Source organism: Platichthys flesus, chromosome 6 (genome assembly GCF_949316205.1).
Source record: "Platichthys flesus chromosome 6, fPlaFle2.1, whole genome shotgun sequence".
Classification (NCBI taxonomy): Eukaryota; Metazoa; Chordata; class Actinopteri; order Pleuronectiformes; family Pleuronectidae; genus Platichthys; species Platichthys flesus.
Window position 1 is genome coordinate 6,393,809 of NC_084950.1, and position 26,906 is coordinate 6,420,714.

Consider the following 26,906-nt stretch of genomic DNA (forward strand, 5'->3'; position numbering starts at 1 on the left):
GCAGAGTGATCTCCTAGCTGCTCTGAGCTGCTCCATATGGAATAAGCAGAGGGTTTTTAATATGGAGCCTGCCGGGCATTCAGCCCACACTGCAATCACTGGCATGTTGAGCCGGGGAATGTAAACAGGGAATCCCATCACTCATCCTGCACAAATGAGTAAAAGTACACCCACGAGTCACGACACACACATACACACCCGCACACACACAAATCTGCACAAGGCTTTACATCACATGCTGCGTCCATGTGACCGTGCATGTTCAATTGTTCTTTATCAGAGCTAAAAGCCCCCATATGTCATGTCATGTCTTAGCAGATCAGAGCACACAAAGAGCTGACTGATCTGAGAACTGACTCGACGTGACAATGCCACAATTCTTGGGAGGACCTCATTGTGGATGCAGCTCTCAACTCAAATAGTGCTCAGTTCTGTGGACATTTAACATTCCACCACCACCGAGTAAGCATGTTCAGATAATAACCCTCTCAGTGCTCAACCAGTTACCTCATAGTGTCTCAAGAAGATGAGGCTTTCTGCTGATGTATGAGTGGTGTGATGTGTTCCATTTTGAAGTATGATAAATTAACTGTTTTTAGAAAATGAGTAAAAGTCTTTGGAAATGTATTTTCACAAGTCCTGTAATAATATGCGAGTTTATTTGACGGCATAAAAAACAGCAAGGATCAAAATCTGGTCTGAGTGAGACTTTCTGTAAATGAAATTATGTGATTTTAAAAGACAAAACACAGTGAAAAAGTTCTTACTGATGCAGGAGAGCAGATCATTGAACCTCTCTTTGGGGAAAAGAGGGTTCTCCAGACCCCGGAAGTAAAGTTTGAGAACGCCGGCCACTGAGTTGATGTCGTGACCGTTCTCATCATCCGTCAGAGGGTCGTTTCCTAAGGCACAGAAGAGTCAGCAGGTCAGATGGAAATCAATAACAATCATGACTCAATGTGAAATATAACTAATTAACAACCAACTCAAAAACTGTGAAGTGTCTGTGAAAGGTTCAAATTGGTCAATGTTTATCGGCAAACAGATAATCGAGGTCTTATATATTTTGCTGTTATAGTTTATTAAACTCCTCTTACCTCTTTCAAACGAGTTCTTGATGTCATTGACTTCCAGCTGAGATCCAGACACACGGAATATTCCTTGATGCTGGAGGCCTGAAGAGAGAAACACAAAGAAAGTGAGTGATGAAGACGGAGAAAACAGCTTCATCAGTCTGAAGAGGCACATCCTGCTCTTGAACCCCCTTCACTTTTTTAATTAAGGATAATTAATGAGTCAGGGAGGCGGCAATCAAGCTTTACTAATGTGTCTTTCAGCTGGGATTAGGACTTACTGAGGGGAGAGGTCAAAGGTCGGGAGGAACATAATTAGTTTGCTGTTTGCCTTTTAGATTTCTCCCTGTTCATCGCTCACTGAGTGGTGAGACGCAGCCGACGACCCTGTGAACAGCTGACTGCTGTCACATCTTTAATGCTGAGAGCTTACAGTCCGTCACAGTGACATTTCTGACCTGGTTTAAAACCAATAGTCTAACTCATCACCCATACTGGGCTGAGCTTTCCCGTCTGCCTCCTGGTACACTGGGAAAGTGGTCAGTATAAGGCTGTGTCACTGTAAACAGGATGGAATCTGCATTTTCCCATGACTGAAGTGGAACACCCACTTTACATGAAAAAGAAAATGCACACGCCCCAAACAATCAACGCCCAGAAATCACTTAAGTGTCACTTTTCATCAAAGTCAGATAAAACACACAAATAAAGCAGGTTTGTAGATTCAACAAATTAAATATTTAAAAGTCATTTACTCATGTTTTATAAACAAAAGGGACAAAACATCTTTACAATACACTGAACACACTCACCATATAAATTTATGCAGCGGATGCAGCTCTCCACCACACGAGGAATAGCCTGTCCAGAGTCCTTTAAAAGGAAAAATAAGAAAACACACAATGTCAGGTTGCGTATAGTTTGACTCTAGTTACATGCACGAGAGCTAGAGCCCGACCCGAAGGATATACAGTTTATATCCATAGCAAAAATATGATTTTATAATAGATTTACTGAACATACCATGAAATCAAATTTATCAAACAATAATATTAAAGATGTGACAGTAAACGTAACTGTAGTAAATAGAAATTTAATAAATAGAAGAATAAAATGAGACTATAAAGACTATAGCCTGTAAATGCCTGGGTCGGGCTCAAAGCAGCAACTTGTCAATGTGATGTTAGACGTATAAACATGCAAACACAGGGACAGTGAAGTTTGTAGGGTAACATGCAGAGCTAGGGTTGTAAAGGTGAAATCTGACCGAGACAGACTGAGTTGACATCACTGGCTTTTTTTAATTGTTCATGTGCATTTGATGAAATATCGCAAATTATATAAAAATCACTGCAAAGCTTTAACATGTTCAAACAAGTTGTTCGATGCTAATATCATATAAATATAAATACTTTTATATTTAGCAGCACTAGAGCTCACCCTGTGTTTAAAATGAATAAAAGCTCATCTACAGAGTTACACACTTGATATGACTCCACAGTGAAGATGTGAAGTGTGCTCTTGTCCTGCCTCAGTGGCAGCTGCTCCTGAGGCTATGACTTTTACAGTGGATCTGTTCACAGGCCTCAGGGCCAAAACAAAGCGACCACACCTCAGTCAACCATCAGTGGATTACAGGTGTGAGGGTTGTGGCTCAGATGTGGGTGAAATAAAAATCGTTGGAATTTTGATTAGACCAGGTTTTTCTTCAATTCAGTCTGACTCAGGCTACACACGTTTTGTTTAGTTGGTGAGGAAAACACAACATGAAGTGGAAAATGATGTTAAGACAGGACAGATAGAGGAAGTGAGCGCAGGCAAGCAGCATGGGGCCCCCCCGAGACGCTTCAAGGTGTCTACCTGATGTCGAGCGTGTGAGTTCCGACGTCCACGGCTACAGAAATGTCGCAAGAGCCAGTGATGGAGGAGGGGGGAGAGAGAAACAGAAAGAGAGAGAGAGAGAGAAAAGCAAGACCCAGATTAGGACCAGAGCAGCTGCCCACCAAAGCTTTATACTGAAAAAGAGTGCACCCCTCATTCCACTCTGCGCTGGCATCCGACCCAAAAGAAAACAGTGAGAGCTGGACCGGGCTCGGGCTCGGCCCCCCGGTGGGAGGCCGCGAGGAGGCAGGAGGAGGGAGGCAGCCACAACTCGCCAGCATCCGCTCCCTGACTGCCATCGACCCGGCTGCTTTCACTGGCCCCTGCTCCCGCTCTGGAGGAGGAAAGGACGCCTCTGCCAGGGCGGCTCAGCGATGCCAGGTCAGCAGCAGAGTCAGGGGGGAGCTGATGGAGACAAACATTTATCCCTCCAACTGCCATTCCTCTCCTCCTGCAGCCCTCCAGAATCTGTCAGTGCCAGCCCCCCTACATCTCAGACACCGACTGCCAGAGCTCACCGACTCATGAGGAAGGTTTTCCAGAAGCCATCTTAGCACAAATATGTTGTTTTAGTTTTTTTGTTGTTGTTGGAGGAATAAATCAAAGCTAAGATGCTTTGGGGGAACCCACCAAAATGGCCAGAAAGCCAGAGCGAGACAGAAAATGGAAAAGGAGGAGGAGCGACGTCGGGCGGACAGACTGATAATCAGTACCTTGATAAACGACTCCAAATTGCCATTAAATAACCTAACATTAAAAACAGAGCGGGGTCGAGCCCGCCGGGTGCCAGTGTGGGTTTTGAGCAGCCCGTTGGGATATCTAGAATACAAAGAGTGAATTAGAACAAGGAAACGACAACAGTTTCTTTCAGGGTGTTCCATCTGAGAGGTTATTCTCCATGTTCTTCAAAAACACCAGCTGAAGCCGACTAATCTCTAAAAACCCTCCGGCTGAAGATGATGGACAGGAGGAGTGTTTTCAGATGCTTCTCTTCTTTATAATCACATCCTTCATTTCATTGCATAAGACATCACATGCCGGTGGAATCTCAGACCCCGCCGGGAACACCCAGCTCCTGACGGGCCCTGTGGGAGACCTCCTCTCTTAGTTTGACTGTGACTGTGTGTGTGTGTCTGTGTGATTGTGTGTGTGTGTGTGTCTCAATGCAGTGTGGCTTCTCATGACCTGTAGGACTGAGATGAAATGAGTCCAGGACTTCAGTTCCTTCTGCCGCACAATTATAATGCAGAAACTATTCAGCTGGAAAAGCCGGAGGAGGTTTTAAATATGTGATCACACCAACACCTTCGGATGAAATCTTTGCAAGACGAATAACACTGTGTTATAATGTTTACCATCACCCCAATGAGGAGCAGGTCAATGTTCTCCTAATGTAAAACTAATGTTTCTTTACATGCATTTCTTTTATTGTATATACTGGCATTAATTTCCTTTAAAGTACAGAACTGAAAATATAAATTAATTTCATCACTAATAGAACGAACAATAAGGTTCTAAATGTTATTGTTACTATAAATATGATCACAAATAGTGAAAAATAAACAACAACTACAGTTTTGCAGAGCTCAACGTCAACCTAGATTAATTTGATTATAATTAAATTATTGATCAATTATAATATATATGGTGATTATATATACATTTTAAAACTAAATTATATAAAAAGTTAAGTGAAATGACTTTGCTCCTCTTTGCTGATTGAAATGAATTAATATACGTAAAGATAAATGTTGATTCCCCACTAGAACATGAATGATGACGTGTTTTCAAAGTGTCAAAACCATAAGATGTTTGATATATTTCTTTAAACCCTGACAAATGGTACTTTAGTGACTGAATAACAACAACTGGCTCCTCATGCTATCGAACAGGGCTTTAAAAACACGGAGGCCAAAGCATCTAATCGATGCGGTCTGTTTTTTCCGAGTCTAACTACAGGACTCCTCTGCTTTCATGGAGTTCACATCAGAACGTCCTGAGGCAAAGTGTCATCGGCCTTGATGAGCTGCGACATGTCACAAGCGCTCCTGTGGCTGATGAGGGAAAACTGGATGTGAAACCCAAATATGCACGTGGATCCTTTAAGTGTGTGTGTGTGTCTGTGTGCGAGTGTGCACTTTACCTTGTGGTCATGTAGTCAGCTCTGTGGCCTGCGGGTGAGAAGAGAAGAGATGTGAGGGGAAGTTAAATGTGTGGACATGCCAGGACCTGTCTCTGAGGTCCCTGCGGTGTGTTGTGCACACGCCTAGTGGAGCATTTGAAGGCTGCCATCTGTCCGCGGCACAGGGCCTCTTGAGCAGCACAAACACAACTCATACACACACCTATACGTGCACACACACAGACACACATGGAAGATTTCAGCTTCAATACAATCACAGCACACACAACTCACGGTTGTACAGTTTACGACCGACGCCGTCTCGCAGACACACTCATCATTACACAAATACACACACGCTCGAGTTTGAACCAGTAAGACTGAGCACAAAATAGCTTCCAACTGGTTTTGGGGCGGAAACGGGCGTATTTCCGTTTGTGAGACTGCTCCAGTGACCAGAGTCTGACCCGTCTGCGTGACTCACACTGTACTTCAGCCCATTGACAGCAGCGTGATGAAGGAGCATGTGGGAGGAGCACGAGGGTTCTCCTCTTCCTCGCGAGCACGCCGCTGCATCGCTAATTATCGGTGGTCTCGGACAGTTTGACCGAGACCACCGGGACCGCCGGTTAGAACAATGACTGACAGATTGTCCCTGGGCTGGTGGTAGATTAGCCGATGCCTACAGGGGATCCCACCAGTGTAGAACAAGGAGAGGCCGTCGTAATGACCGCCACCCCGTTAATACGTGGCGGCCCATTAAGTACGGGGGGGGGGGGGGAGAAATCAGTCATTAAGACGGATAATACAAGTTCACAATCCCCCTCGGCTCCGGCTAAAACCCAGATTACCATCTAGGAGCTCGGTCTAGTGGAAAAAGCAGGAAAACAGTGGGACATTGGCCAAAGAGAGAAACTGAAATGATTGAGGAGAACTAAATATTTAAATACATATAACACATTTTTTAAACCAATACTTTATTTTGACGCTTGACCTTTTCTGGCTATTTACTTTCTTCTCCTCTACTAAGTTAATCACTTTTCTTTGGTGGGTTTATCCACATCTAATTTAGGTGTAATTCATTATTTATTATGTTGGCTGTTTGGACACTGTTTCGTTTAATCTCCTGATTTCTACTGAGAGAGCAGTAAAAGTGACATTTAGAGAAGTGTAAGTAACTCCACCTGAACACTGGGAGCTTTTAGAGGCTGGTAAATAAAGGAGACGATGGCCGTACCTTCCCCGAGTGTCCTCTTCAGCAAGTCGTGTTTGGCCTGCAGCTTGGAGATGAGATTACTGCCCTCCAGAAACTCCCGGAATTTCTGTGGAGAATTGAGAGTAATTACACAGCGGCCCATGAGAGTGCCAGCCACGGCGCCCGCTCCTCAGACAGCCATCTCACGATAACGCGGCCAAGGGCAAAGGACGAGCCGAGGATCTTTTTAAAGCCTTTATCGGAGCATGTCCATCTCCAGACGGGAACAGGATAGTGGTTAGTTTTACAAAGTAGGAACATTTTCGGGGAGAGCTTCTCCTCTAACCGCTGATCAAAGATTTCAAGGGGGGGAAGGGGGGGCTGGTGCATGAGATTCAGAGTTTTAAGTCCTAAAGAGTTTGCATGCAGAGATTAAAGTCCAGATAAAAGCTTTGAGCTCATATTCCTGACATTTTTACCTCCTTCCAAACAGCAAAGTTTAGAAAGCAAACCAAGGCAACAAATATTGCATTTCTAATTGATTTATTTCTATTTTTGTAGAGAAGTAGAAGACATCTCTACAGGCTCACACATCCACTCACCATGAAGTAGAACTGCTCCGTCTCCTGCTGGTTGGCCCTCCTCTTGGCCATGCTCGGTTTGCTCAGGTACGTCTCGGACACGGCCGACTTGACCGACTCGGTGGACCGGCTGTGGTGGAAACACTCGGACACGTCGTAGTCCTCGATGGTGACCATGTCCTGGATGGTGGTGAGCGTGGCCTCGGACGTCTTCTTGATCTGGGAGCAGAAGGAAAGAGGGACAATAAGAAAGGGTTCGTCGTTGGCCTCTCTTATCTTTGACCCCGTACACTATCTGATCTCCTCAAGTGGAAAGTGGGGCCACATTTTAACACCAGGTGGGACACACACACTCAGAGCTGTCGACTTAGGATCGGATGACAAACACCACATGTTAAGACCAGGTGTGTACGGGGGCCTAGAATGATGTAATCATCACAGCATACAACCTATAACCCCCCCGCTCTATCCCAAGAGATGCAGTTTCCTAAAAAAATTCACCAGCCCCGGTACATGACTCCATGCAGCGATCCATCTGCAGACACTCAGAGGAACCAGAGGTCGGCTGCAGATGGTTCATGTGTAGATTAATTTCTCTCAACACCTCTTCTGTGTCAACAACAACAGTGCATCTCCTGGATCCTATAAATGTCTTTATAATCAGTTTTATTGCAACCCATAAAGTAATGCTGAGCCATTTCACTCTAAACGAAAACTGCGAAGTCATAAAGTTATAAAAGTCATTTTTAGGACATTTTAGTTTTAATTCTTTGACGACAAATAATTAATTCCCTCTAATACGAGAATAAAGAGACTATTTAAATCGCCCAGTTGGGATGAACACAAATAACTTTTTTGCAAATAAGCTGAGTGACGTTGAATGAGGACAAACTGATAAAAACCAGGGAGCAGTCAGGTCAACGGCAATTCTTCTGTTGGATGTCTAATCCCTCAAATTAATTCACTAACTGCCAAGTTATAATTTTAATATCGGGACATGTTGACCGAGGATATTTGCTGGGAAAGGAGAAATGGATTTTAAAAAGGACAAACAGAAAAGGTAGAGGAGACAAACAGAAAAGAAGGAAGAGCTGAGCGACTGTCAAGTGTGAGGATGAATCACGGATTTGAAAACTCTGCAGAAACCGCAACAACAACCACCTCTCTGGAAAAATCCAGCACCGCATTCACCAGAGACACAGTGGGAAGAGACAAATGCAGCTCAATTGTTTGGCTTTTAAACGGTGGGGACCCCACAGGTCAATGGGGCCCCCCCGAGTGACAGGCAGATGGAATTTTACTAATGATTCTTAATGGTCCGGGGGTGGTGAACCCATTTCTCTGTTATTAAGTTAGTCTGACCTCAGTGCTAATGAAAGAACGGGTTGGATTCCTGGTGTTACTGGTATACACACACTGGGACGCCAGTGGATTATAGCTTGTGTGACCTGTGACTCATTTGGCCTTCGAGGAGGAACAAGAACCACCTGAAAAGCAAAAGGTGGACGCCATCACTTTCATGTGCTGCAGTGATGGATGTCAGCTCCGTCACGAGGATGGTGAGGACTCAGTGTGGATGAAGTTACATCTTCATCCCACGTGTGGAATCCCATGAAGTGAAAAAACACATGATGCATGTTGCTGTTCATGCTCAGGGAGCTGTTGACCATGTCTAGACCTGAAGAAGTTAAGAATACAAATAATTCTACACATCACAGTGTGTTTATGGCTCTTAGAAGGTAACTGTGCATTTGTGACAGATATATAAACTTGTTTTATGGCTTCATGTATGCTCAGCCGGGCCGCCTCATCTCAGGTGGCCCGTGTGGAGGCGAGAGGTCCAGCTGTCGTCGTGCAGGCAGGAGAATCGCTTGCAGTGAAAAGGCTGATGAGTTTATCCATTATTCAGCAGAAGAATAGTTACCAGTGTTTTCTGTGCGGCTCAATTACAACAGGGCTTTTAAGAGAGACAAGGTGGACATTAGTCACCGCAGCTGCACAATAAAACCTGAAGAAAGGGACAAGGGATTTAGTTAAGTTTGTTTATCCTAAATAAACAAAATGGCAACGCAGGTATTTTTCCAGGGTCCTATGTTGACAGTGTTCTGATGTGAGGAGCTTAATCAAAATCCACTGGGAGTGGAATGGGTTCTGTACCAGGAAAATCCAAAAGAACTCAACTCTTGTCTAAATCAGTGAACATCTGTCCCAACATCTCAAAAAGACAAGACTGCTGTCCATCGCTTTCAATGGACCCTGGAGTGAGTGTGCAATCTGCTGATCATCCTGCTGTGAGCACTAACACACAGACACAAACACAAGCCCACACACACACAAACTTTGATGGATCTACCTGAAATGTATCTGAGGAAAAACAATCACTCCCTGCGAAGGAGCCTGAGTTTAGTGTGAAATGTCCTGAGAACAGTTCTTGTCTGGTGAGAAGACGACAGAGGACAGATGAGGACAATCATTCTGAGTTAGCTCTGGTTCACACAAAGGCAAATGAGATCTAAACGGACAAATTATTTTAAATTGAAATAAATCTATCGTCACTCATCGTACAGGAGCACCCAGCAGGGCTGTTCACCCACACAACTTGAGGAACATCCAGAGTCCTCCTCCCCACATCACAACACGACCACCGCTGCTGCTGCAGAGTAAATTATTCAGCAATGTTTTCTTTCCCCATTTCACGGGAGTCAAAGAGCTTTGAGGAAACAGCTGCACTTCTGTCGAGCACTGCCCTGCAGCTCTTCCTGGCCGAATAAAGACACCCCCCCCCCCCTCTTTTTTCTCTCGGTTGTACATTTAACTGTCGTGCTTGTCGGTCGTCGCAGCGCTTTCTGAGAGTTGATTTTTCAAGGATGTATCTGGCACGCTGTTCTCAGGAAGAGAGGCCATCTGGTGCTCCCAACACAAGGCAGCAGCCTCGTCCAGGCCTGACCCACCAGGACATTCACTTCAGACACACAAGGACGTACCCATGCACAGAGAGACACACACACACACACACACACACACACACACACACACACACACACACACACACACACACACACACACACACACACACACACACACACACACACACACACACACACACACACACACACACACACACACACACACACACACACACACACACACACACACACACACACACACACTGCAGGTGGTAAGAATAGTGATGCCACAAACAGGACCCACACTGTTCAGCACACAGAGCATAAAACACACTGACAACAAAAGTAATTATAGGGCTACAGCTATTGATTATTTTAATTATTGATTATTGATCAGTTGTACGTCTTAATCCTGTGGGGGCAGAATATACTCATTTTTATTGAGTCAATATTTGGCCTTTTTAATTATTTAAAATCCTAATCTTTTGAATTGAACTGTTCTTGATATCATTCATTTATGGTCCGCATGTATTTTATACATATCTATACCAGTAAAAATCTTAGTTTTGTTCTGTCAGTGGTTGAGTCTGATATTTCCATGTAGGTTAGTAGTGGCCTACTCACGCACACGGGATTAACAGGGAATGATCCCTCCATGTAATCCAGTGTTATTGTTTGTAATTCTATCTGCCGTCCTGTTAACTCTCTTAACGCCTTAACGACGACTCTATTGAGTTAGAGCTCCCGCTGCTTCACAGTAAAAGCATTGATAAGAAACGGGTGAAACAAGGCATACGTCTCAACGTGTCGAAGGAAACATAATGTACGTGTCCCTGAAGCCGAAAGTGACTATTCTGTCAATCATTTGTCTATAAAACAGAGAAAAGGTAAATGTCTGTATTTTTTATAGGTTTAAAACACTTGCGGAAATCTCTGGATATACATATTCGTATATGTGCTTGGTCATGGAACGATGGGAAAAACTACTCACTTATGCATTTCTACTCAACAAGTGTTTGCTAACACCATAATTCTGGTATCTGGATTATTAAACCAACAATAGCTCCCCCCGATCAGAACTGAGACTTTATGGATTATTAATCAAAACCTAAAACACCTTATCTATCATCACAATTGCTTGAACAGTACTCAGATCTGTCAATCTATCATAGCACACTGACATGAACTCAATAACACTGCTCTCCTATCCATCAGCGTTCATCCCTGTAGATGTGTTTTCAGCCAATTTCACGAGGTGCAACAACATAATCAAACGGAACCTGAAGTCGGGGGAGTTTGATTGACATGCCGCTCCCTCCCTGTGTGTCTTTGTGGGGGAATAAAAGACAGAAAGTTCACTGATGTGGAGCGAGCGAGGGAGACAGGGAGAATAAAGACAGGCGGCGGCTCGAGCTCATAGAGCGGAAGCAGGTCAGACTTGATACAAAAGCAAGTCTCAGGGACGTGATCACACTCGGTGAATTAGTGGCTGCTCTTCTTTTATATTGGACTTAATGATGGAGACTCGTCGAGATAATAGAGTCGCAGATGCAGCTCCAGCTTCAGAAACCGAGCAGCACAGGACAGGCTGGTGCAAATAAAAGCGAGACGGTGAATTCTACCGGTGGGAGCAAAGACGGCGGATTCACACAGAGGGTTTGATGGCTACCTGCAGGGCATGACAGAGATGAAAACACAGACTGTGTGTGTGTCTCTGTGTGTGTGTGTGTGTCTGTGAGTGATGTGTGTGTGTGTGTGTGTGTGTGAGTGATGTGTACACGTCGCAGAAACTTTGATTCCACAGAGATCTGGCTCTCACCTTGGCTGACTTCTGGCTAAAGTTAACTTTTTCGTCAGACGCAAATGTGAGCATCTCGCAAAACCAACAAACTGCAGCGTAATGCAACTCCTGCACCTCTGGAAGGCGACAGCACCGAAGACGTTTGACATGTTTGATACGTCGACAGCCCCCCTTGTGCCCCAGGTGCCTGTATAGTCAGTTGATTTAGTGTTTTTTGCATTTTAGTACCTCTTCGTTTTCAATGTTCAGAGTAGCCAGACGGGACTGCAGCTGCTGGAACCTCAGGATGAGCTCTCCATTCACCGGCGGCTGCACCGACACCTGACACACCTGAGGAGGAAAATAAAGAAAATAACAGACGTTGATCAGAAAACCGAACTTTATCAGGACACAAACATGAAAGCGAAATTCTTCTTCAATTGCAGAGCAAACCACAGGGATTTCTGCAGCGAGTAAACAGACATGATATCAGGGTTGGAGGTGCCAAACAGAACAAAGCTCTTAGCACATGTTGAGCTACACAGGGGAGGAATAACACATTATTTCTCAATTTAAGCGCCCCATAAATCCTGTACCAGCAGAACAGATGCAGTAAAACGCTGCACTTAGGCCATCGACACTCAGATCTCATTAAGTCAGAGACCTTTTTTAATCAACTCCAAATTCACTTATTCCCTCCCTTATTGCAACACGTACGACTTCGATCCAAACACGGCTACAAACACCATTTAAAGATGTAATCATTATCACAACTGCCATTGTTGAACCGATTACGCACCTCGTCTCCCATGTGAGACTGGAACTCGAACTTCGTCGGCGGGCAGAAAGCTGAGGGGTACATCTCCATGAACCTCTGGCGGTCGCTTCGTGGGTCCAGGCTGTCCACGGCATTCTCGATGATGTCGAGTCCCTCGTGGCGAGAGGTCTCCAGGTTGTATTCGGCCGACAGGTAGGTCCGCAGGGCTCGATTCAGACTGGCGTGGTAACCCAGGTCACAGCACTGGAAGAAGAGGGTCAGGGAGATGAGGAGAATTGAATAAATGAAATGTACAATGCTGAAATGTTTCTCTCGCTCTACTGACAGGTGGGGAAACTGAGGAGAGTTTTCAAGCTATCTCATGTAATAAGAGACAAAACCTTGTGTGTGTAACATAGGTTTTAATCCTGTCTTTTTTGGGCCGCCCCCCTAACAAAGCCAGGAGAAGTGAGAGCAGAGGCCGACGTTTCCTCCACATGTTGGAAACCGATGATCCACCACAACAGAGTGGGTCAACTGGCCAATCAGAGCAGACTGGGCTTCAACGGAAAGCAGTAATGGACAGTTTGAGGAAAGTGATGTGTTTTCTGAACATTAGAGCATGAACATTTAAGTAATGACACAAATTAATATGATGAAACTGAATATGAACATTGCATGTCTCTTTTAATGAAAGAATGTCTGATCCACATGTAAACAACCATGCAAACCTTAATATCACCGACTTAATATCCCAAAAAACAAATCCCTACATCCTTTCACATGTGAAAAGCTGTTACAACAAGTGATAAAGTCACCGTATGAAAACTGAATACTTATTACGCATTTATTACAAGAGAGATTTATTTAGTAAACAGTGGGGGACTTTCTGAGCCTGCAGTGCTGCCTCTGTGTTACACAACCGGATGTTACCTCCAGGATCTAGTGCAGATTTTTAATAACAGGAACCTTGGCCAAGGTCTCTCCTGGGAAGACACGCACGCCCCAGGCTCCCACAAATAGAGACAAACACACACTCTCACACACACACACACACAAACCCCGGTCGACTTGTGCAGCTTCCGAATAATAAAAGTCTCCTTCGTCGATAACCGAAATGTGTGTGAGGCTGCACATGCAGCTCACGCAGAGCGAGTCCTACACACAATCCCACAAACACACACCCTGTTGAGATGTGAAGCAAAGCGGGGACGGTGGTAATTTCAGCACACAGCATGCCGCTGAGCAGAGGCTGCGTTTCTCTTCTCCATCTGTTCCTGTCTGGACTATAAAAGCTCAAAGTGCTTGCTCAAACCGCGGCAATATGCCGTTTCCTAAGAAACGCCACAGAAGATGGTGCATTTTTTAAAGTTTATTTCTCTAATAAAATAATACCAATGCAGGTGAGCCTTATAATAAATAAATCATGTTTATCGGTGTGGCAGCAAACAACGAAAAACGCTTGCAGGGCCGAGTCGAGAGACAGTGAGTGCTGCAATGAATCAAGAGATGAACAGAAGCTATAAATGCAAAGACAGGGTTGTTTCAGGGTCAGGTACACCCCCGCTCTCCATCCAAGCTACTGGAAAGAAGGTGAGAAACTACACAATGCCAGAATAACACAGTATAACTGGATACAATATCTTGGATTTCAATAAGGACACAGAAGAGAAGTTGAAAAGAAAAGTTTTTTCATTACAAAAGTTAATACGCTGCTTTAATTCTGTCCTGCACTTTAATTTCCATCCTCCCAGTCTAGGGTCCTGACATCTCTTTTGTGTCAGGCCCAGCTGCTGAAGTCATCCGTCACTCCACTGATTATTAATTATTATTATTTCAAATCTCTTAAGGAGGAATAAAAACCACCTTGAATAGTAAAGAGTCTTCATCATGAGGAGAACAGGAGAAACAAACTAAAATCTACCTCAGCTGGAGAAAAAACAAAGAAACCCTCTTCTCCGAACACTTTTTCTCAGTGGGGACAAACAGATGAAGTTCTCTGACAGAAGTAAGTGGTTTTATACTTACGTCAATTAAGTCCGACAAGTCGTGGATGTAGTATTTGAAAACGGAGGAGTTTGAGGCTTCCAGCGTCAGTAGGTACTCGTTCCGCGCTTTGATCGACTTCAGCTTGTTCTCCGAGTACTTGGCTTGGCGCTGATGGAAGAATTGGATTAAAACATGAGAAGCAGGTAACCACAGAGCGAGGGAGAAGAATGAATTTAATGAGTTGAGAATTGCCATTTTGAAAAGGGGATTGTTCTTTTCTTTATGTCTCAGCACGCACGGCACGCCAGAGCGGCGACTGCATTGTTGGCACAAACAACAGCTTCAACACACAAAAGAGGAGAAGTAACTTAATCCGGTTAAATATACATCTAAAAAAAGGGAACAAGAATGGAAAAAGAAAAGCCTTCACTAAAAACGGCCCGTGCCCTCCACTTCAACTGGGATACCTCCGCCTAGGCCATCTGTCTTCAGCCTTACACTTCCTCTTCAGACAAACAGACGGCTGTTAGTCACCATCCACCGGCTGACATGCCCTGACTCACACTATTCAGGATCATCCATAATTTAACTCTTCCTATAATGCATCTCAGGAAGAGTCACGTTAAAAGAAATCCCATTAATCTGGACTTTAATCATCTGTCAGAGAGATTTAACTGAGACCAGGCCCGTTCTAAGAATACAAAGCTGTCAGTGGGACAAAAACCACACACTTACTTTCGTTCGTCTTTTCACATCTGACATTAAAATGTGTCCTGAATGTGTCTCCTGTGAGCACTTCCCCTCTCTATACAAAATATACATGCTATGAAAAGAATCTGAAAACTGAAGCTTAACTATAACTGTCAGATTGGGTTAAAAGACAGTTGGCGGCTGTGAACCCTGACGTACCTTTTCCTTCATCTTCTCGATCTTCTTCACGGAGCTGCGTCTCAGGTTCCTGTCCTCCATCCGGATGCTGAAGACGGGGTCGCCCCGGCCGATCTGCTTCTCCTCTTGCTTCTCGGCCTCCTTCAGCTTGCCCTCGGCGCTGATGCTCTCCGTGTGGTACATGTGGTAGGTCTTCATCACCTGCAGAGACACAGAGGACGATGAGTTGAAGAGAAAGACGTCGGTCTGTATTACTGTCTTAGCTAAGAACCGGTTGAGTTTCTGTGAGGTGAAAGGTTCACCGTCATCAATCTTCATGATGGAAACTGACCAATCCCTCACCCGCTCATTCATCACAGATCGATTGGACCCATCTCACAGCGCACTGCGAGTCTCTCCCCAGACCACAAACCAAAGACACATTCTCTCCAGCCTCTTTTGTACGAAGCACTTATACGACCGCAACAACCACATGTCTCTGCAGCGAAATCGTACATGCTGCCTTCACTGCTACGTCTGAGAACGAGATGGACTCAGGAAGTAGACGTGTTTTTTGCATGTCTGCTCCCTGTTTGGGCCTGGATTGACGACTCAGCTCCAGTCATGTAAATGCCAACAAAACAGAGACATTAGATGTTTTTTAAGTTTGTCTTCCTCTTTAGGGAATAGTCTCATTCTATATGACAGACTTCTGGGAAAAGTGAGCCAACATTTGATATTAACATCAGTTTAACATGAAGCAAAAGTTGTGTCATCATCATTAAAGGACGTTGGAGTGTGAGTGCTCCTCATATGTTTGTTCTCTGGGCCCATGAAGCAGTGACTCAATTGTTAAGCAGCGAACCACAAAACACAAACAGGATTTCTTCAGGGCAGAGTGAGCTGGGAGATTATAAACTTCCTATTAACACTGGTTCAGAGTGTAGGCTGACAAAAAGGAGGAAAAGGATAAAACAGACGTGACAGCTCTGAGACCACTGCTGATTAGATATTGGTTGTGGGAAATAATAAGGAGAATCTGTGACACTAACATTGAGACACAGTTAAGAGAAGCCACTGACCATCAACAGTTGCGCAATAGACCCAATATGAAAACGTCTCCCGGTGATTTCAAACCTCCACCAAGGCCCAAAAGTCCTCCTTTGAAACCACATTTTAATTCATTAGATCCGGAGATTGGATGTTTGGATCTGCACCAAATTGCTCACACTATTGAATATCAGCCCCCTAAACCCGATGATTTATTTCCATTAAGAACCATTATGCTCTGGGAAATCAATGAAAATGTTACATAATGTCCAATCACTGATCGACAAACAAAAGTAAATGGGTTTTTCCCTGAGTTTCACGTCCAGTAGTTTTTGTGTAAACGCACAAAAACATAATCTCTCTGGTGGAGATAAAAACAGAAATGTGTTTGTTTAAGAATCTTTGCTTTGGGCATTTAATTGTTAATTAAACGCAATTATTTAATCAGTCTTTTTTAAATTGGTCCTGGAAGTGAGTTTTTTTTAATGGGTGTGTGTTAAATGTACTGTACCGAGGATATGAGCAGAATATAAAAGGCTAACGCCCAGGAAACGGCAGCCGGACAGAGCACCAGTGGTTTAACCTGGAATGAACCGACTCCAGTAAATTACAGCTCCACAACCTGTGTGCGCAACACACTCGTCTACACAAAACCTCAACCTCTGTTCAAATAGAAACTCAAACATCTCGTAATCCAAACAGCTTCAACCCAAACCGAGCTATTTCTGTACGAGTGGAACAACAGGGGGAAGCCTGATCAGCCGGCAGCCTTTTCCCTCTCAGCTGGGGTTTGGCTGAACTGGAACCAGTTTAGAGAAGGGTGACTGACCTTGGACCCTGCACTCCTCACTTACTGGTTTGGAGTCTGCCGCTGCTGTGTTTACTTTTCCGCTTCTTTTAGAGGGGACGTATTTAGAGATGGAGCAGACCTGTTATTTCATTGGCAGAGACTGACATCAGGGCTGGGGCTGTCTGATGCAATACCTACACTGTGTGTGTGTGTGTGTGTGTGTGTGTGTGTGTGTGTGTGTGTGTGTGAATATATACAGTATATATGTGTGTGAGTGTGTGCGAGTGTGTGTCCTCCCACAGGGGCTACACCAGGTCGAATCCTGAGTGTGGACTGCGGTGAGAATGACACACACGTCGAGTTGGAGGAGTAACACTTTGTCGGTTTGGAGCGGCACCATCCATCGACTGGAAGTGTACCCGCTGTCATCCTCTACGGTGAGGAACCGGAGACTATAAGCAGAGTGGACAGCTCTCCATCTCTGGGGAGGGGAGAACAACTGCCTCGGCTTGTATCACCAGGCTCCCATGATGGTCAATGAGGAGGCTAACACCATCCTATTGAATGTTAATGAGGAAATTAGATGACTGACTGCACAGAAGCATGCAAATCAGCAGTATGGCTGCATTCAGACATTCACTGAACTCCAGAGAGCTTCTGGGGTTTCTCCGGAACAGGTGCATGTGTGAGCGCAAATGTTTTTTGGTATATTTTTCACCAATTTCCCAGGGAACACTCCATGGATCTTAATGAATAAAGTCCCCTGCACAAGGATCGGAGAAACAAAAAATGACCTTTATAGAAACTAGACTGAGGATGAGCAGCTTGTTCAATGCAGATCTTTGATGGTCTGATGAAAAGTTGATCTGGCGGAGAGAGAATGTGACTTCTGGGGTCAAAAGTCTACTTTTTATGTCTGCGTCTAATGTCAACTATCCTGGGATCGATAAAGTATTTCTGATTCAAATCTGGAAAATGTCCAAAAACAGCTGAGTTGTTGATATTTGGCTCCAGCACCCTGTGGTGGCTTTGCATGCATTTGCTTTGAAGAGCGAGAAAACACAGCTGATAGGAGCCATTACAACACAGGATATGAATTCTAATGAGAAACAAACATAAAGCTGATGCTTCACAGTATGAGTAGTCGGTTCATGAGGGTAAAGAGGATTGTGTTGCATGCTTTTTTTTGTGCGGTAAAAGAAACCAGACCTTCTCGACAGTTTGAACAATCACATTGGTCGGTTTAGTTCTATAGGTTCCCTCAGACATCTCTGAGCCTCAGGGTTAAAGATGCAAGCTCCTGCAAAGACCAGTCTAAATCACAGCAAACACTAATGTACTTAAGTGCATCAGTAAAAAAAAAACACCGGAATCATTACTACTTACTGTGTAGAGCTCATTTAGGACCTTCATTAAGTCTTCCTGGAGTTGAAAGGCTATTTCCTTGCTCTGAAAGAGAAATGAAGAAGGAAAAACAATGAGACCAACAAAGTAATACGACCCAAAAAACATGCATCAAGATTTTTCCCAGACAAATTATAAGAGATGTTTAGATGTGGACACCAGCATAGAAAATTCCTCAAAATCCCAATGTGAATTTATGTATTCAAAAAATGGTCTTTTCCCAAACGTCACTTCTTCTTCCCGTTCCCAAAACAGCAGTTGTGTTGTTCTGCAACTGGCAAATACTGTTTTTAGAGCAGCGAAGAAGAAGAAGAAGTGATTCCTGGAAGTGTAGCCAGCTAACAGTTCAGCAATTTGGTAATATTTCATGCAGCGTTTAGTGTTTATTAGGTTTTCATATGAACGTGCACAGTAACCAGACGCAGGCCTGTGACCACGCACACACAAAACAGAAGAGTGCATGCATCATCCCGTGTCAAACACAGTGTGTGAAAGTGGCGTCAGCGTCTGAACTCATCGTACACAGCTCGAGTTTCAGCGTCCACATGCTTAACACATTATCCAGCTTTTATGGCTGAATGTGAAAGATTTTGCCGAAATATGTTAACTCGATGAGCCGTGCCACAGGGCTGAGTCGGTAACACAATCACACACACGCCCACATTAATGCATCTCACGGTTGTGGGATACAGTTTAACACTGATGCACTGATGGATATAGTGGAGCTTTCACTATTCATTGAACTGTGGAGCTCCCATATTTCCTCCACACTGACTCATATACTGTATCACATGTTTATGAGATTATGAGTCATGGGAGTGAATTTTCTGATCCGTCCACTGCAGTCGATAACGCCGGCTGCTGGAAGATGTTGCCACGTTGGCCCGTAGCTACTCCAGGTATTTCTTTAAACTGATTATCCCCAGACAAATTTCATTCTGGGAGCTGCCCACAGAGAAAGGCTGTAAGAGCTTTCTGGGAGGGCATTGAACTTTGTAGTGCAGCGGGAAAGAATAGTGATTTACTTCTGATCGAGAATCAATTTACAATTCCTCCAATAGTGGATGTGGGCAGTTGTAGCAAAAGTCTTTTTGAGGGAAGATTTAAACAGTTCTCTGTCGGGACCAGGCCTACATTGACCCAGAAAATGTACTAGGTCAGACCTTTTGATGGATACACTCTTGATTTAAAATTTGAATCTCTTACTCCAGGAATATACCTGCATAAGAGCAGTGATGCCAAGGATCTAAATAACTTGATAACGTGCTTAGCTCAAATCTTTAAAAGCTCATAGATAATTAAAATGTCTCCCATAACACTGTAACAGCCGCATGCGAGGTAGTAAACTGAAATAATCAACTCGATAGGACTGTTGCATTGCCCTCTTCTTTGATTTTATCTAAAGCATTTGACATAGCTGATTATTCTCTTTCTTTTGGATAAATGCAGATCAATTGCCAAAACTCACTGGGAGACCTCAAGCAATGATTGTGGTCACTCATCAATCAGCTTTCCTTGAAGTCAAAAACAGGAGGTGCCACAAGGCTCATTACTTGGTCCTATTCTATTCACTGTACATAAAGGACCTGGGCTTATGAATAAGTAAAAGCTGAATTTGTTATTTTGGTGACAACACATCAACACCCTCTATTCACAAGTCAGACTTCATAGCTATTCAAGAAGAAGAACATGATTATTCTTAACATTTTACTAAATTTAGGTAGGTAACTACTCGATATGGTGTCCACAAAATCCAAGATTAAGAAGATTAATTATATTTGTGTAATATCAGAGGTTAAAAAAATAAAAATAAACATGCTACAAATATTTCAATACATTTGTTGTTTTCACCTGTTTTCAAAAAACACCCCACCACAAAATTCCATTGTGTCAAAGTCCTGAACAGTGTATGGGGTTTCCTGTCTTAAGATCTGATGAGTCATACACGGTGGCCTTTGCACGCCTGAGGCCCCATGTGGGTGTTGGCAACAGGTAAGAGGCTTTATTGTGGTCTCACACACACACACACGCACGCTCATATCTGAGATCCAGGTGACTTCATAAGCATGCTCATCCTGACACAAAACCACAAAAATGTTAAGGACTGGGACAGAATCAATTCCTCACAAGCCACTCGGGTAAAGATGACCGATGTCCGAGCATGTGAAAAACCAGTTAAGAGGATTAGACCCTCGGTTACCAGCTGCCAGGCTTGTGTCGGAAATTAGAGTATTGTGCCGAGTGACCAGGCCGATCAGTAGCATCTTTCTAACACCACCTGCTCTATCACTTCCCCGATTTGTAGCGCTTACCTAATCAGAACAAAACCCGTCTGTAAGCCCAGATAACCAGAGCTTTAGAAGCAACAAACTTGACAACCGACAACCTCCTTTGAGAAATGAGAGTAGATAAGGAAGCTAAGGAGAAGTCTTTTTTTTTTATTATTAATTACAGGATGATCTAGTCTATGGGTTTATAGTAGGGCTCTAATTATATCCTGTGGAATATGACAGTATCATATTAAAAGCAAAATGCCTATTAATTGAACATTCTTGTGAATCAAAAAGCCTGTGGCGAGACAGGCCTTCTCCTGTGGGAAAATCCATTAGCAACTGTCAGTTCAGAGGACAGAACCTTTGACTGTCTGTCACATCCAACACTCGTCAGCTCTTCCCCATTGAGAAGACTGGGAAGTGATCCAGAGCTCAATGAAAAGCCTTCTCAGGGATCACATAAGCAGCAAGAGAGGGAGTGTGTGTGTGTGTGTGTGTGTGTGTGTGTGTGTCTGTGTGTGAGAGAGAGGCGTAAAGACAGAGATGAAAGTAAATGGGTATTTCATTCAAGGCATGTTTTAAGTGCTTTCACCCAAAAAGCTCCAGCTTACATAACGGCTTTGAAGAACTCTTAAATAATCACTTTTCAAACTGTCGCTGTATGTAAGTCACACATACCTCAAAATACCAGTATGCAAAGTTATTTAATATGCTGTGTTGTGGATGTCACTGATTCAATGTGTGCAACGTACCATTTTTAATTTTAAAGGAGTTTAAGTTTGGGGGGTTTCCAATTTGGTCTAATTCATAAAAGGATGCTACAAATAAGTTTCCCCCTTTTAAGCTCAAACCACTTATATTCCAACCGCATTAGAAAGATGAAACAACCCTGCAGAGAGGAACCAAGTCAGCCCCGGGGAATGGTGGGTTTCATATTGCCACTGAAATTAATCATTGTATAGGAATGACAGATGTACACCCTGCTGGGCCAGTCTGTGTGTGTGTATGTGTGTGTGTAGTACTTAGTGTAGATCTGGGTGGGCAATAGAGGCACGTTCGATATGTCGTTAGGCATATTTTTCCTTTTGTACAGGTCTAGGCTAGCTTTTCCCCTTTGCTTCCAGTCGTTATGCTAAGCTAGGCTAAAAATAGCCTCTACTTAAAGCACAGACAAGAGATTGATATCGATAATCTAAACTAATCCTTTAAGATACACAGTAACAACCCTACAGCTGTAAGGGCTTTACACCTTGTATATATATATATATGTGTGTAAATAAACTGAAAATACATCAGTGTGTTGAAACTATCATACTTACTAGTTTTATGATAATAACTTTGACTTTTTAGTTTGGCTAACATGGAGGAGTCAGGGTTTATGTAATATCCTGCAGCCAGCCAGCAGGGGGCAATCACAATTTCTTGGCTTCACTTTTGGGAACCTATCACGTCATCTATCTTTACGTACAGTCAGTATACAGTATGAAGCATAAAAAGAAATGTTCATAGGATAGTTAGCAGCACATGTGTCATTACTGACATCAATAGTGACTGTTTTATTCAAGTATGATAACAGTGTGGCAGTGAACCAGGGTGCACGGTAGTCTCTAAACCTAAAGCAGTGAAATGAAGTTTGCCCATCTTTCATTTATTATTTACAACAGTGTTTCTTCCCCGACCATGACACGTCAAAATGTCTAACTGTGAAAAGCTAAAAGAATAAATAAAGTACATCCTGCTCAGCTTTGCCTCTGGAAAAGTTCACGACTTCCTCCAGCTTTGGGAACTCCACCTCGTAGCTGCAGCCACAGAACGTGACTTCCATAAATAAAACACAGCCGAGTAAAACAAAGAGCTGGTTGTATGAATAATGAAAAATGTGATAAGATCTGTCGGGGTCTAGTGAAAGAAAGAGAGGTCCACTGCTCGGCTCTTTGAATTCAAACAAACCAGGAAAAACAAAGAAGCCTAAATGGTGCTTTCAAAGGAATCTGCGGCTGTTGTTGCTTTAAAAAGTTACCGCAATGCAGCGCTAGAGAATTAAACACCCATGCCGAGCGACAAACAGGTCAACCAGAGGATGTTGACGAAGACACTTGGGCTAGTCTGGGGGTCGTCCTCTGCTGTTCGGTCTCCCAGCGTGAGACCAGAACATACAAGGAAATAAAAACATGGGTCTTTGATGTGCCGGAAGGATGACAACAGTCCAGCTGTCTCCTCGGAGCTGTGAGGGGGCGCGTGTTACACGCAGGACTTCACTGTTGTTTGTGCCTCCTTACTGAAACTCTGCAGAGATCAAAGGCTCACAGGCTTTAATTAGAGGCCGAGTTGTGGCTCAGGTCTACGAAGCAGGGCCTCCCACCAGACTGCAGCTCGTCTGCACTATGTCACCTGGATCCTAACCTGCTTTAAAAAAATGTGTTGACTATTACACAGCGTTTGGTTCATTCTAAGGATTGGAGAAAAACATATAATGTGTAACGTCAGCCACAAGGGGTGTCTCAATCAAAACAATGTAGTTTGAAGATGTTGTGAAGCAGCGTGGGATTGTGGGAGTTGTTGTTTCCAACCCCATTGCCAATGAAGCATAACGTTTTATTCACGTTACGCAGCAGAGAGCAATGAATAATTGGGATCTATTACGCGTGACCAATACAAACAGTGGGAAGAAAAACAGCTAACTGGCTCTTCACATGTTCTAGGGATATATTTTGGAAAGCGATAGCAAAATAATACTTTTGGGAAAGAAATCAACTGCGGTTATGTGGTTGTTATTATTTGGGCAAAATCCTGGACAAACTGGGATGATTTGGATTGGAATGGTCAATAAACTAGACTGTATAAACAAATAGACTTTTTCCTGGACCAAACTAAAAATATAGAAAAAACTGCATCTACCCTCTCTCTGTGTAACTATAAAACAAATTTTGTGTTATTACTTTCTTTTTTCCCCCCAAAAACAGGAATAAAAAGAAAGTTTCCGGTCTATAATTATGATAATCGCAGAGTGTTGGGTCTGAGAAGGGTTAACGTTTGAAGAATGACTGTTTCACATCTGCTCTCATTGGTAGACCCATAAGTCTGTAAGCACTATCAAAAGGAAATGGCTGCTGCAGCTTTCTGTTTGTATTATGGTTTATTTAAACGCAATGACCCCCCCCCCTCCCCCCATAACCACCACATAATCACAAAAAAAAGAGATGTTACTTTAAAAATCCAAAGGTTATCATCGCTTTTACTTTTTTGAATCTGAAACGTCAACGTTCAGGGAGAGAAAGCAACAACAGATATAAATAGTCCCAAAGGCACTCCCCTCTGAAGAAAAGCCACTTTGTAATTTGGGCCTGTGGTGAGTTCATGTGACTCCTGCAGCATAGGAGCTCATAATCTGCGAGGGAGTAGTCGTCTTTGTGGTGGAGCAGGCAAGCAGAGGCCCGGTTTTGGTCGTGAAGCCACAGTTCAGATGGGAGAGCGAAGGCCCACGGATCTGAAACTGTGGTGACGAAGGTTCCTCGGCACTATTCACAAAACCACAACGAGTCTGACGGAGACTCCAACCATCAAACACGACGCTCGATCAACTCCTGCATCCTGCACATCATCCAGCTAAATATATACTCTGTCAAATCCACGGGTTAATTGAAAGTGAAAGGCCGTTTATATAAAGTGAGCGACTGGAGACAGTGCAGCCCGAACTGACCGCTATGAGAAATCTGGATTGTGTTGTGGTGAGCTTTAACTTGATCTGTTCTCATGATCAAAGAAGAGGACACATCTGACCTTTTCTGATGGAGGTCAAACATCAGCACAGTGGAGAGTGAATAAAACGAGAGAGTGGGAGGATGGAGCGGTGAAAACTGGACTTGAGGGACTGGGAGATACTGAACAGTAGTGTCTGTTTGGGAATTTTATTCGGAAATCAAACTGAAATCAGCATCATTGTTAGAGCAATAACGCATTTACCTTTTATGTTTATATCCAATATTTCTCATGACCTTTGCAAATATGTTGCCAGCAATTCCTACAGATTACTTTCTATTAAGTTCAGTTCTCTTTGGATTCCCTTCTCCACCCAAACACCCAATTCAACCCATTCTTATTCCTCCACAACCACCAAGCACCTCCACTCTCGAAGAATGACTCCAGCGCATGACAGAGCTCAACATTACACATAGTGTGACATCACTAATGCTCTGTGGTCACAGCAGATATCAAAAGACTCAAAGTCATGTCACCTACAAATAAGTAATTTTCATTTCCATGACTCAAATGGGGATAAGAGTGTGACTACATCCATACAAATGCCTTTTCGTAATCACAAAATTATTTTAAAACTAAAACCGAAGCAATTTAGGTCTGTATAGATGCTTTGTGCGAAAGCAAATGTCAGAGTGAGAGCCTACAGATGATCTGAGGACTTTCTCCACCTGGCCCCTAACATTAGTCAGTAGAAACAACACAACCCCGGACTTTCCAAACTAAGACGGGGCCAGCAGGATTTCCAACGCTCTCTAATGTAGGAGCTGAAAAACTCTAGAGAAGTGTGGATTGGCGTAAACAAAGCAACAGTGACGCTTTTACAACTAAAAAGCAGTGGAGTAGCTGTAGCATGTAACACTGCATGACCCGTGTGTTCCCCCCCCCTCACCTTCTTGAGTAGCCGTGTGGAGTCCTCGCTGATCTGCATGAACCTCATGATGACGTTGTTGAGGTAGATGTCGCTCAGGGTGGCGTGGTCCTTACTCTCCCGCCTCACCTGGTTCAGCAGCAGATACCAGCAGTTGACAGGGGACAGCAGGTTCTGGTCCTTCCTACAAAAACAGTCACAGATCATATGTTAGAAATTAATAACACAGCATGTAACGTATAAGAATTAGACCAAGAAAGCATCAAACATCAATTTTACAGTGCTCCAGAGAAGTGATACTAGGCATGAACAAATACCTGTACGTGTTTATTGTTAACGTACATGTTCCTGCATGTCTGTATCTACGTCAATGTCTCAGCCCTAATTTAGTCAGGCAATGTTTGTCATTTTCATAAGGAGCTTGTGACACTTCCTAGACAGGCAGGATGTCTATGAGCAGCTCCAGTGCACCGAGGCCTGTTCCTTGCAGGTGGAAGACAGATGCCTCATAGGCCTCCCTTGGTGTCAAATGTCCCATATGCTGCTGGTTCTAGTCCGTAAAAGGGGTTGGAAATACTTTGTATCGCTGACATTTCTGGGGCAGAGCTCTTGCAAAGCTCTGAGCCAAGCTGACTTCCTACAAACAAGGAACTGTGTGCCACAGGCTTTAAATACTCGTCGTGGAAACGAGGCTGGAAGAGCTGTGGCTCTAAGCCGAAAAGTAGACGCACGTAGGAACTGTGACAGCCAAAGACAAACAAGGACAGGGAGAGAAGTTGTAGTAAAGGGGGAATGATAGAAATCTTAGTGCAAGAGAGTGTTAAAAAAAGGAGAGAGGCCTGTTTCCTGTGCTGGCTGCTTCCAAGCTAACTGCAGGACATTGTCCAGGGCCGAGCAGGTTGAGGCCCCAAATTAACACTGGCCTGCAGGCTGACTTCCTCTGGGTTAATCTATAACATTCCTGCTGCCTGTGTGTGTGTGTGTGTGTGTGTGTGTGTGTGTGTGTGTGTGTGTGTGTGTGTGTGTGTGTTTGGGAGAGGTTTAAGGTTGGGTCTCGGGTCAAGTCTTGCAGGAACCAAATGGAGACTCTCCTGTGCTCTCCGCTCACACAGTTAGTTTGCCCAGAGAGGCAGCACTTGTCAACACTACAGGTGACAGGCCCAGTGACCCAGCCCTGAACTGGCCTTCAGCACTGGCACCACATCTGCTGCAAGGGCCCCAAAAAAACCAAGTGCTCCTTCGAATGAATGACTGACGCAAAACCATTCAACAACCAGCTGAAATGTTCCCGGAAACCACTGCAAAAACAGGAAGCTACATTTGATAAAGGCATAGCGCCAAGTGGGCCGACACAAAAAACATCCGAGAGTCGTTTTTCAAAAGGCACCGGGAAAAAAATAACTGATTTGGCCAAAAGCTGAGTGATGTACTAGTGCCACATGCCCAGACTGCAGGACACGTGCAGGGGAAGAGAAAGGGATTGAAAAAAGAGGAGAATAAGTGAAGCGAGTCCCCCGAGGTACAGCGGAGGGACTCCTGGACAGCATCGCATGCGCACCCTGTCAAAGAGCAATTACCATAAACCCTCTCTGCATTATGTATCAGCAGAGT

The 26,906-nt window shown here is 43.9% G+C and overlaps 1 protein-coding gene across 8 annotated transcripts in view; it reads right to left on the reverse strand.

Moving 5' to 3' along the window:
* The window catches only part of srgap1a (SLIT-ROBO Rho GTPase activating protein 1a), a 75,791-nt gene that overhangs the window by 16,593 nt on the left and 32,292 nt on the right, over nt 1–26,906 (reverse strand). For 5 of the 8 annotated variants that reach the window (XM_062390062.1, XM_062390059.1, XM_062390058.1 and 2 more), the window contains exons 3-15: nt 25,317–25,479; nt 18,378–18,440; nt 15,194–15,373; nt 14,324–14,452; nt 12,338–12,559; nt 11,788–11,889; nt 6,874–7,071; nt 6,314–6,398; nt 5,098–5,125; nt 3,668–3,773; nt 1,886–1,946; nt 1,098–1,175; nt 768–902 (exon numbers count right to left, since the gene is read on the reverse strand). In XM_062390062.1, the coding sequence (XP_062246046.1) occupies nt 768–902; nt 1,098–1,175; nt 1,886–1,946; nt 3,668–3,773; nt 5,098–5,125; nt 6,314–6,398; nt 6,874–7,071; nt 11,788–11,889; nt 12,338–12,559; nt 14,324–14,452; nt 15,194–15,373; nt 18,378–18,440; nt 25,317–25,479 (1,550 nt within the window). Of the gene's footprint in view, nt 1–767; nt 903–1,097; nt 1,176–1,885; nt 1,947–2,933; nt 2,968–3,667; nt 3,774–5,097; nt 5,126–6,313; nt 6,399–6,873; nt 7,072–11,787; nt 11,890–12,337; nt 12,560–14,323; nt 14,453–15,193; nt 15,374–18,377; nt 18,441–25,316; nt 25,480–26,906 lie in introns of all 8 variants that reach the window. The other 3 variants (XM_062390061.1, XM_062390060.1, XM_062390065.1) reach the window with 1 other exon arrangement.